The sequence below is a fragment of the Phaeodactylum tricornutum genome, chromosome 13 (assembly GCF_000150955.2).
Source record: "Phaeodactylum tricornutum CCAP 1055/1 chromosome 13, whole genome shotgun sequence".
In the NCBI taxonomy this organism is placed as follows: domain Eukaryota; phylum Bacillariophyta; class Bacillariophyceae; order Surirellales; family Neidiaceae; genus Phaeodactylum; species Phaeodactylum tricornutum.
The window spans coordinates 755098-766500 of NC_011681.1; the positions used below are offsets into that span (position 1 = coordinate 755098).

The window sequence follows — 11403 nt, forward strand, 5'->3', positions numbered from 1 at the left end:
TCTTTTGGTAAAGAGATTTCCGGAATGCGTAAGCACTTTTACTTCACCGCAGTGGACACCATGTCCAATTCGTCGGCGGCCTCGAATAACTCGTCATCAGGCGGATCCACCCAAAAGTCATCATCCACATTTGGTGGTCTAGTATCATCATCATAGTCAGTAGCAATCGTTACGAAGGAGTGCACCCAGGTGGCTTGATGCTCGGGTGAAGACTGGGTCCAGGCGTACAGAAACTCCCAGTACCGACGGGCGACGTGCGATAACAGGGCGCCCGGTACCCATATAAAAGGCGCATTGGCCCAGCCGAACGGAACACCAGCCAGTCCTTCCTCCACATCTCCATAATGTTGGTAGTACGCAATGGCAGTGGCGTTTTCGGGGTCGGCCTGCGATTCCCAGTACGCGTTTCGGTAGAGTTGAATGGTATGACCCACGTGGTAGATCAGCTTGGGCAAGCGGGGAACCAGATCCCATCCCAAGACAACTCTCCAAATGTTCACTCTTTGAACGGTTGGATTCATATGCACAAAGTCACGCCAGTACGAATTGCCTATGCGGGGACAACCAAAATTCAAGCTAGTGATAACCGGAGGAGGGTGGCGCAAATAAGACGGCAAAGCCTCATGATGAGCGTCGTGAAGTTTTGCTTGCTTCTCGTAATACAAAGTCAGACCTACGGCTGTAAGGATTGAATCGGAGGCGCCTAACGAATGGCCGGTAGTAAACAAACGCGTTTGGGGGCGTAGGATTCGAAGCGCATCAAATTTTCGCACGATTTCGCGAAAGACGTCTTGTCCAAAGACGGCCGTATTGAATCCGGAATGAATACGTACGCGTGGATCAGGAAGTGTGAAGTTTTCGTCGCCAAAAGTTGTCAAGAGGATATCGGCGTCTGTCAAAGACGTGCGCAAATCGTCGGTACCAGCAAAGACAACGGCCAGATAGTTTTGCGACTCGGAGGAGGCAATCATGACCTGAGTCCCACTCTGATCGCGTTCATGGAAGTACCAGTGACAAATTACGTCGTTGTCTTGAGGCTGCTCATAAATGGTGTAATTCTTTTCGTTGATGAGGTCACAAACTTGCGTATCGTTGAGCTCACGGTGAAAGTGATACATCAAGACACTAAGGCTCGCCATTTCCATCGAATCGTGGAGGGAAGGAAAGGCGATTTCATGCTGTGAATTCGTGTGCGACCCGGCTTTTCTTGTGTTTGCTCTTGCTCGTAAACGACTCTGGCGCGATGATGCTTGAGCGGACGCGAGACCTGATAAGGAAACAAGCACAAGAACTCCAACAGAGGTGATCAATGAACTCCCCGAAAGCCCGAGCCCACTCCTCCGATCCTCACGGTCATGCTTCCAAAAACGCATTCTTCCTATGCGAAGAATATCTTCTTGCTTTCCACAATCGAACGAGTTTCCGCCCGTAGACAGCTCCTGTCACCAAGTTTGGCCGTTTCTCCAATGGTGTGCAAACGCTATAGAGGACAATGCCTGTGTCTTTCGAAGCTCTCGCGCATCACCGAACGCCAAAATACGCCGTCAAACAAGTACTCTTACCAACGCCACCGCTTCCGGGTCTTTAATCAGACTGTGTTTTCCTATAATGTGAACTCACAGTCAATGTTTGTTTACAATTATTAGGCCTCGGAAGCAATTTTGGCGCGAGAACGTTTCGACTTTCGAGCAAAATAGAACTCGATAGCTTACCTGTTTAACGCACTATCACGGAGCCTGTATCAGTCTGAGGCCACCATTAAATAATATGTCGCTACGATATATAAACGACATAAAGCTTTTGCTTTTGGCTTCTCAGAAATTATAAAAAGAACACCAAGTTAGGAGGTAAGAAAGTTCACTTGTTCTTTCCACGACGACGTCGGAAAGATCATTGATACTTTGGTTCACTTCACTCATGTATCGCCTGGCCGTTCCGTTGACGGTCTTGCTGGGAATCTTTTCTGCTACGACGGGAGTCGATCGTTGTCCGAGCCCGGAAAGTGCCACGGCACACCGAGCGTCGTCCTTTTCTACTGCTGAACAGGCATTGTTCGGACGTTGCCACCAAGCCGAAGACTGCATCTTGGGATCAACAACCTCGTTCTTCACAGGCAAAGAATCTTTAGCGAAAGTAGAGTTACCGCGCACGAACACTCAAGGCGAGAATACGGAGAAATCGTCCACTGGCTCATTCCGAACGAGACCTACATTTTGTCCGTGACGATCAGAACTGACTATGAAAAAGTTATCCTGTTGCCAAACAAAGCAAGCTTTCGAGACCGCAATCTATTTTACCAACGTACCACTAATGCGGCGTGGTCGTGAATATCTATACAATCTCACCCACATGTAATTTATGAGAAAGATGCAATTGACTTATATTTCAATATCAGTGCAAAAACATGGACCAGAGCTACAGTGAATGTACTACAGTTTTATGAACAACAATAGGAGACCAGATCAACGGTTGGCGCACCACGTTTCGTGATGCGAATCGACTCAGATATTCGTCATTGTCTCGTCAGCGACGCTTACGATGTGGGGAGAAACTCGGGCGGAATGGCCGCTTGGAATGCGCCCGAGTCGATGGCTTCCCGAAAGCCACCCAGCAATGCCAGCTGTACCGCGGCGGGATCGTCCCCTTCTTCCAGAAACACGCAAACTCGAGTATCCACAATCGCGCAACTATCGTTCGGACCGCAGAATGGATTATCTACCGCATTGAAGACCTGTGCTGGAGTATCGTCCGAGTAGAAAACCAGACGGCGTGATTCTAAGGTCCGTCGGTGGTGCCGCCCTAGCAAAGACGCTCCACTGTCACCGAAATGACTATCTAGTAGTTCAGAGACTCGGACTGCGCTGTATACATCCTGTAAGCCAGCCGCTAAGGCTCGACGGGTACCGCCATTTCGCTTTTCGCGAGGTCGGGGACGCCGAAAGCCTCGACTCGTGGTACCGTCTCGGGGGAACGTCTCGTTCAGAATATTAATCGTGGTGGAGCGTGTAGCAGCTTCCAGGCCCGTCCGAATCATATTACCATTTTCGTTCAAAATATCTTCCGCAGTCAAGTTCGCCGCGTTGGTGAGGCCATAAGCGAAAGTGATGCACACGTCTCCCGTTGGAGCCTCGACAGGAGCTTGGGTGGGGGTCTGTACTACGACAAGCGAAGGCCTGGGTGTTGTAGCAATTGCAGGATTTTCCGTTGGTGTGACGGTCGCTACGACAACAGGCGACATGGTTGGAGCAATCCGTCCACTCGGAGTTGGTGCAATCGATCCCGGTGCAGGGCCTGCAGTTGGGACGGATGGAGGGCCCGTAGAAGCAACGGGACTGACTGATGGAGTCGCAAGCTGCCCTGTGGTTGGGGCACTACTAGCACCGTTTGTTGGAGCCACAGTGTCACCTTCTACTGGTGACACTGTCGGCACAGTCGTTGGTACGCGTGTGAAAAGTTGGTCAAGCTCATCTTTTACATTCACGCATATAAACTCAACAGAATTCACGAACTGCTCTGAACCTCTGTCACCCAGACCAATGTTCGCGTTTTCACCTACACAGCACTCGTCATCATTCGAAACTTCAAAGCAGGTATCACACGCCTCGGTGTAGTAGATTAGAATAAAGGGAGCTTGTAGGTCACGGAATGGAACAGAAATTGAGTCCGAGCTCTGTACGGAAAGAAAGCTAGCGTATTCATCGGGGGTCAGCCGGTCATCTTTGTCCAAATCCGCTGCCAATAGATTGTCTCGGCAGGATAAGAGATCGTCTTCGCTCAGAAAGGTTGTGATTCGAAAATTCTCTTCCCGGCGAAGCGGATGATCGTGTCGCTGGTGGGGCTTGTCAAATGAACTCCACAACGAAGTACGCCGCATTGGACTGTATTCGTCTGCAGCGCACCGGCAGAGCAGCATCGAGAGAAACGAAACAAAGATAGTCTTCATATTTCCTACGAGTAATAAACCCGTTATGGTTTGTTGCCACTTTTGAGTTGTGGTTGGAGACGGGATCATTCACCCTGCTTGGTAAGCGAAAACGATGATGGTATCTCAGGCTAATATATACGTTTTCTATATGTTGTCACATTCTCTCCCGGGCTATGTAAGAACATCTACACAGTCCATGGAAATCTGGATCGGAGCACGCGACAGACGGATCAATATTTGGCCACCAGTCAGTCTCGGGTTGCTTATGCCTCTTTCAAGTGTGAAATGAATCGCGAGACAATCCCCTCCGTTCATTCACAATTTAATACCGGGGTTCAAAACATATAGAATGAGCTTGCCTAACTACTTCCATGACTTTAAAGCAAAATATGGTCCAAATTTTGGCACATTACTTATTGAAAATGGCGACAAGCGAGCCATTCCCGCATCTATTTAATTGCCATAGGAAATCCCAGTTTTCCACGCACACGTTTCGTCAATAACCGGTCTCTCAAGGATTCTACAGCCCGTGATCATTTTTCGAAATCGAACTGGGACCACCCCAAATGCGAGAAAGAAACCAGTCAGACTCAAATCACTATGTTAGCGTTCACAAGGGTAGGTAAGGTTGAACTACCATGTTGCTGTCTACGATACACGAATCCAAGAGGGTAACGAATGTTTTAAAAAAACTTTCTATGCGGTTGCCAAACGAAATTATTTAGCTACCACCATGCCTCGGAACATTAGGCTGGCGTCTACCACTTCTTTGGCTCCCCCCTTAAGTTCGGTCACAACAGTGCCCGTTCCAATCTGCTGCAAACGCTCGTCCATTAGCTTGGAAAGGCGCCCACGCTCTTTGAGCGACAAAGCTTCGTCATTGTCATCGTGAGTAGGCACGCCGTGTTCATCGTACCGTGTGTACTTGGGATGTTTCTTCGGACGCCGGTGACGTTTGTCGGTTGGATCAAAGCCTTCCTCTTCAGCGCCAAAAAGAGCCCATGCGGGCGTATCCGCCACGTAATCTTCGACTCCAAACGTAAACGTAGGATCTTCTTCGTACATTGCCGCCAGCTCTTGGAAACGGTCGTAATCAATCCAAGTTTGCCACTTGCGCTGCCCAGTGGCGGGGTCCACCTTAGAGAACTGATCTACTCGCGCCAGTAGAACGCTGCACGAATGTTTGTGCTCACATGCCAATCCGTATTCAGGAGGTACGTCGTCACCACCCTTGTCGCGAATCTTCTGAATTTCGTCTTTCAGCGTTCTAGTCAATTCAACTACCTCATGGTGCCACGGGGAATTGGTCATGTTGAGATTGGAAGCGTCGGATTTGCCGCAGAACGTCACCCCCTTTACCTCCACCAAGCTGACTTGTCCTAGGACAATCAGCTTAGCGTAACCTTCGATTTCATCCGAGTTCCAGCCCTTGACAACTGTCAGACGAGCCACCGTTCGTTGACCCTTGTCCTTTAGAGAAACGAGCGATTGTTTCAAACGATCCCAAGCGTCATTGAACAATGGGCGATCAATTTCTATTAAACTTTCTTGCGTAGGTGCGTCCACACTAACGTAAAGCTGTGTAATGGGACGAAGTGTCCCGATGGCGTGCGGGTGCTGACCGTTAGTCACCAGAAAGGTCGAAATCTTGCGTCGGTGGAGATCTCCCAAGAGTTCACCGATGCGCGGGTACATAATAGGCTCACCAACTAAACTAAGTGCACAATGACGAACGGTATGAGCTTCCTGCCAACGATCCATACGCACACCCGGAATACCTTTGGCTTCCTTGATCATTTGTACGTGTGTGTTGACAGCCTGATCGACAATGAAATACGGATCGTCCGTCTTCCATCGCCACTCTTTGCCCACTGGGTTTTTGTGATGGCGCCAGCAAAAGACGCACTTGTTGGCGCAGGCCAAGCTTGGTGTTGCTTCCATGCATTGATAGCTGGTGATGCCGTAAAAGGTGTGCTTGTAACATCCGCCACGTCCTCGCAACTGGTGTTTCGTCCAGCGACAGAGTTTGACGGCACTGTGGGTTCCGATCAACTTGTATCCTTCTTTTTTAAGAGCTGCTGCTTGGCTCGGCGTGACCATTTCGCGTGGCTCCTTAGATTTGACGGTGGCAGCTTGTGTCGCCAGCATGGCATCGCCCATGTCTTCCAAATCCATCACAGCAGGTTCCTCGTTTTCGTCATCTTCTTCTTCCGAATAGTATGATTCGTTGTCGTCATCATCATCGTTATTTGGACTGGAACAGCATCCTGCATTGGCTTCTTCGTTGGCATCAAGGTCCTTGTTGGAGGAGGAACAGCAACCACCGGCATTCTCGGCAGTCTTTCCTTCACTCGCACACGCACACGACGAGGTTGCCGCCGTACTTTGTTTGACTTTCGGAACGAGCTGTTGCCACAAATCTTGCTGCCAGGCTGCAAAGGTTTCGTTTGCATGCGTTCCGACCGAATTGTCACCAACGGCCAGTCTCACCACGCATTTGGCTCCGAGTTTTTGGAACGCCCGGACGGCTTCGCGAGCCGGCTGCCCCATACTGGAAGCGCCGGTTTCGGCATCGTCGTAGGCGGACGATCCCATTCCAAAAATGGCCACCTGCAGTTTGTGTTTTAACGGAAACTTGGCAATGCGCCAGTCGTTTTGCAAATCCTGCAGGGCCGACTGTAGGGGCGTTGCGCAGGGCGGCCAAGTACCGTTAGTGTGGGTGGGTAGGAACAGAATAAGCAATGGAACAGGTGCATCTTTCGAGTCGTCACTGATGACGACAGTGTCTTGCGGTAGTTGCGTCTGATCGTCGTCGTCGTCTTCATCGTTCAAAAGCTCGTCCCACCAATCCCAATCTTCGACGGTTCCAAGCTGTGTGTTCCGAGATGAGAAAGAGGCGGTCTTGGAACAGTCTTCCCATAATTGCGCCGCCATTTGGCGACAAGTGCCGGTCATCGATCCGTGTACAATCGTAACGAGACCCTTGGTTAGAATCCGCTGTTTGTCGTGTAGACTCGCTGCGGTCCCTCCGGACTCATCCCCGATCCGAATTTCCGAAACGGGAGCGTCGGAGTTTTCCGGTCGTGCCGGTGGGTCGGTCCCCCGCGTCGTCGACCGCGGTGCTGTTGCGACAGTCGCATCGTTGTCATTACTACCAATACCATTCATCCTATTGTACTTTCCCGACTCATCTGGATGCTCCGGCGAGTCCAACGCGGTATCTGGAGAAGTCTGGCTGCGACTAAAACGGTGCCACAGCACGGCCCCTGCTGATGATACCGCCACGGCGGCTACGACGAGACCGATTGACGCCGTGCTACCGGCGGATCGCGACATGACGGTAGAGAGCTTCAATCGTTAGCTACAGACGCGTCCTGGGGTTTTTTTGCTTTTTCCGGAATCTTTGTTTCGACTGCTTACAGTTACAGTAAGTTTGGAACGCGCAACGATGTTTCACTGTCAGTCTCAAACGTTCCGCGTACCGTAGCAAACGAGTGGCGTTCAAACGGTCGAGACGAGAGACCCGCATTCTATTCATTCACGCTGGACAAGTTTCTGGGTAGCCGTAGGATTACGTGGGGAAGTCCTAGCGACATGTCTTATCACTCGCTGATAGACCGTAATCTGACAAGGACACAGAAGAAATTCTACCAATAAGTGTTCGTCAAAAGTGGGGTTGCCTTCCGGTTACTCCCTGTGAAGGGATGTCTGCCAAAATAAGTGTAAATATGATCCGTCCTAAGCAGTTGATAATTGAGATCACATCAGAATTCGAAAGTCCACGCGTATCGGTAGGACCTTGGGCCGATCATCGCACTGGCAAATATTACAAGCAACGCTCAAACGGGAGGACTTCACGACGGACAGCCAAGCACCTCTACCTATTCCGTAGATCTCATCCAATTGACGCCCGCGATTTGTCTATATAGTTGCTGGAGTCGGTGAGCAGCATTTGAAGGTGGACTCTGGGGGGATGGGGAAAAGAATCGAACGGCTCTGATTTGCGGTCATTTCTCGTTGTAGGGACGAGGGCTCGCCAATTCCGGGCTCCAAGTGATCGAGACGATCCGGCCATGCAACTATCACAACTGCGAAATATTGTTCCCCTGCTCGCAACTGTAATTCTCTCGGTGGCAATGCTGAATGTTTGGATTCTATCGACAGTCCAAGACCAGTCCTCAAACACTCTTTTCGACACTGTCCCGTTTCACCATATCGAAAGAACGGCGCCCCCGACTGAACCCCTTCCTAAAGTTCGTCGACTGCCTCTTTCAAAGACATCCGAACACCACATTCCGCGACCGCCATTGGATAGCATTGTACAGGGATGGAATGTAACGGGAGATGCGTCCTGGTTGCTCAACTTTGCGATTATCGGTTTTCCCAAGTGTGGAACCTCCTCCCTTATGTATCATTTACAATCCCATCCCCAAGTCCAAATCTTTTCGGACGAACGCTGTAAGTGGACCAGATCCGTAGACCCGTACTTGCATTAGCAGCATCTCCTTTGGTCAACCTCACCTCACGCGGTAATTTTTTCTGGTCGTCTGCAAATGTAACTTTGTTTCTTCACCGTAGGCGACATGAGCTACAATCAACACGTGACATTGATCCGAGACTTGTACAAGAACTTTAGTGTGCACGATGATCGTATCGCCCGTGGCATTAAATGCCCGTTGGATCTAGAAAACACGAAGCTCGCCATGCCCAACTACCAATGGTTGTTTCCCCGGACCAACTACATAGTCGGTATACGGCATCCCGTACTGTGGTACGTTTGCATCGTCGGAAAAAGTATAGCCAGAATCCGTGTATGCTCACTGCATTTTGCATTCAACAGGTTCGAATCCTTTTACAATTGTAGGTGTTACGATCGTGTATTCTGGTCACCAAAATCAGTGCTTTTTACCTCATCTCATGCTCTTCTCCACCCGTACCTTCGTGCCACAGTCCGAATCCACAACCGGTTTTCCATGCCTCCGCCCGGCGACCTCGTTGGGCGATGTCGCCGTGGTGGCTTTAACGTATGCACCTTTCGCGGAAATTTTCACCTTTTTCTGAGCAATCTGGGCAAGACCCACATGGCGACGGACCCCGACGAACAGCAGTACCTCGCTCCCGAATTTCGCCACACGCGCGATCCCATCGTCAAGTTACCCGGCAAGACACCACAGAAAATCTTTTTGTACGAAGTTTCGCAACTCAGTGATCCCGATCCCGACCGCGCGGCCGATTTGCGAACCACGCTGCAATCTTTTTTGAATCTGACGATACCACTGGATCCTATGATTTGGTACCGACCAGGGAAACAGCACAAGAATCAGTGGGAACTTGAACGTCTCAACGCGAAAAAGATTAATATTTGCGACGCACAACACGAAGCGTTGCGTACCGTTCTGCGGTACCAAGCCGGAAACGCCTCGCGGTGGATTCGGCACTACTTTTTGGACGCTCCGGACGTCGTCACCTCGTCCAAGGAGTATTTGCGCAATATCATTCTACCGAGTTGGGAACGCGATCCTTGTCTCGATCGGGCACTGTCGATGAGCTAAGTGTAAATACGTTGCGGTAGTTGCGTTATCGGATTTAAGAATGTTTATATAGGTTCATGGTGGCAGCCGCCGCTGCGACGGCTGGTGAATTATGGCACGGCCCGGTCCGATTGCAATGATATAAACACGTCTTGCTGGTAAATCGCAATCACCGACGGCGACTACGACTGTATACGTGGACTCGCTCACAAAATCCCGACTTGTGTAACTTCGACACGTCGCAAGAGTTTGCCTTCGTACACTTTACTCACGCGTGTATCCCCCAAGGACTTGGCTGCGCCCCGAAAGAATCCGCGCTGTGCGTTAAAGACCGCTTGCGCCGCATCCTGTACCACGTTTTCCTTCCCTGGATCAGTACTACCGCCGTTAATTTTCATACTGGTGGGTCGTTCCACGGCGTAGGTCGGCAAATCTTGGACGATCTTCAAAAACTCCGTACTGGATTCGTCGCTGAGGATCTGTCCAAAGACGGTGTGCGACGAATCCAGTTCGGTGGTATCACTACGTGTCGTAATCCCAAAAACGGGCAGTACTTCGAGTTGACGGTGGGTCAAGAGTCCCTTGGCCGTATGCGAGATGCGCGGCAACGGAGGTTCGTTGGCGTTGCGTTTCTCCACCCACAGGGTAGACGGTAGTAAGCGGTCGCCGTAGCGCAGTGCCGGTCGTCCGGAAATTTCCGTGTATTCCAGTGCCGGAATGCGTCCGCCGGTTAATAGTCCGGTGGCTTGATCGAACGTGGGAAAGACGGCGCGGCTGTAGGATGGCATGGGATTGTCGTCCAAAAGGTTGGTGCCGGTATTGACGTAGGACAAGAACCGTTCGACGTGGGTGGGAGCGAGCGTGCCAAAGAGCCCCAGCACGAGTCGACCGGAGAAGACCCGATTTTCGGGAATATCTTGTAGATCATCCCGGACGTAGAAAGTGCCATCCTGTCGAGATATACGTACGTTCATAAAGACCTTGTCGGTGACAAGGGCGTCTTCCGGACGAATACTAGTCGGCGGTGAGGAAGATCGTGTCGTCGTGACCTGAGCAGCGTGAGCGCCGGACGGTAGATCGAGCGACGGGAGGAGCAGTGATGCTGCGGTAGCGCCGCACGTTCGCCCCAGAGATCGTCGCGACAATCGTGTCCGCCAATGCGCACCGCATCCGACGTGGTGGGGAACAGTCGTGTCGTCGTGCGACCGTCGGACACTATCGAGTGGAGACGGTGTGGTCGATGCCCATCGTTGCGACGGCCAGGATGAGTGCGGCGGGGACCTTCCGGTATCATTGGTGGACGGGAGTGCGTGGCCACCAACATTGAGGACAATCACAAGCAAGTGTAAAAGTACCAACCGCAGTGAGTGGCACGAAATAATCCGACGTTTCCCCATCATTCGTTGGTGATGGTGGTGACCTTGGTTGGTAGTGCACAGTAGTGCTGATGAAGCTGATGGTGATGGAGTGTATCCACGAATTGAATTCGAAACGACGGACACGACGCACCCATCGGTTGCCCCTTTCGTCGCACGTGTAGGGCACATCGATCGATCCATTGGTTTCTGTGTGTGGTTTACAGTTCCAGTCATAGTTTCACGAATGTTCGTTGGGTTTTTGACATTGACACAGAGAGATCCAAAAATCTGCGAAAGATCTACTCTTTCAATTAGGCGTATGGACTACTTACTACCACCTACTGGAAATCGATTCGCGGAAAAGCATTCCAGTCTCGCCATTTCCTCGCTAGCTAGACCCAACTGTAACTGTAAGTTGCATAAGGTTAAGAGCTACGTACTACTTACCTGAGGAGGTGATAGTTGTTTTTGAAACTACATTCCCGATTCCCTTTTTCGTGCTCGCGCCTTCCACAGCCGTCGTCGCCCCCACGGGACGAGACAGACGACTGTTGGTGGACTGTGTGAGAGGCTCTACTAACTACGCTTG

The 11403-nt window shown here is 50.9% G+C and overlaps 5 protein-coding genes across 5 annotated transcripts; 1 reads left to right on the forward strand and 4 right to left on the reverse strand.

Annotated features, from left to right (window-relative positions):
- Nucleotides 1–38: 38 nt before the first annotated feature.
- Nucleotides 39–1118, reverse strand: PHATRDRAFT_37711 (predicted protein; the record flags this gene model as incomplete). Its single annotated transcript, XM_002181761.1, has 1 exon — nucleotides 39–1118. The coding sequence occupies one exon, from the start codon at nucleotides 1116–1118 to the stop codon at nucleotides 39–41; it is 1080 nt and encodes a 359-aa protein (XP_002181797.1).
- A 1288-nt stretch (nucleotides 1119–2406) lies between these two features.
- On the reverse strand, nucleotides 2407–3943 carry PHATRDRAFT_47489 (predicted protein; the record flags this gene model as incomplete). The annotated part of the gene is made up of 2 exons (XM_002181762.1): nucleotides 2407–3420; nucleotides 3520–3943. 2 exons carry the CDS (start codon nucleotides 3941–3943, stop codon nucleotides 2534–2536), a joined length of 1311 nt encoding a protein of 436 aa, XP_002181798.1. The 3' UTR covers nucleotides 2407–2533.
- Nucleotides 3944–4852: 909 nt separating this feature from the next.
- Nucleotides 4853–6396, reverse strand: PHATRDRAFT_21682 (predicted protein; the record flags this gene model as incomplete). The annotated part of the gene is made up of 1 exon (XM_002181763.1): nucleotides 4853–6396. A coding segment is annotated over exon 1 (1248 nt), but the record flags the coding sequence as incomplete, so codon positions are not given.
- A 2112-nt stretch (nucleotides 6397–8508) lies between these two features.
- PHATRDRAFT_37714 (predicted protein) lies at nucleotides 8509–9477 on the forward strand (the record flags this gene model as incomplete). The annotated part of the gene is made up of 3 exons (XM_002181588.1): nucleotides 8509–8696; nucleotides 8766–8785; nucleotides 8876–9477. 3 exons carry the CDS (start codon nucleotides 8509–8511, stop codon nucleotides 9475–9477), a joined length of 810 nt encoding a protein of 269 aa, XP_002181624.1.
- An 18-nt stretch (nucleotides 9478–9495) lies between these two features.
- On the reverse strand, nucleotides 9496–10904 carry PHATRDRAFT_47491 (predicted protein). Its single transcript, XM_002181764.1, has 3 exons — nucleotides 10576–10904; nucleotides 10425–10456; nucleotides 9496–10088 (listed from the first exon to the last, which is right to left on the reverse strand). Exons 1-3 carry the CDS (start codon nucleotides 10778–10780, stop codon nucleotides 9663–9665), a joined length of 663 nt encoding a protein of 220 aa, XP_002181800.1. The 5' UTR covers nucleotides 10781–10904; the 3' UTR covers nucleotides 9496–9662.
- Between the last annotated feature and the right edge of the window lie 499 nt (nucleotides 10905–11403).

Coding starts and splice junctions, on each gene's coding strand:
- PHATRDRAFT_47491 (XM_002181764.1), bottom strand. CDS start 10,780: ATGTTGGTGGCCACGCACTCCCGTCCACCAATGATACCGGAAGGTCCC. Junction 10,457..10,575: donor CGACGATCTCTGGGGCGAAC/GTGCGGCGCTAC, acceptor TTCGTCCGGAAG/ACGCCCTTGTCACCGACAAG. Junction 10,089..10,424: donor CCGACAAGGTCTTTATGAAC/GTACGTATATCT, acceptor CTGTGGGTGGAG/AAACGCAACGCCAACGAACC.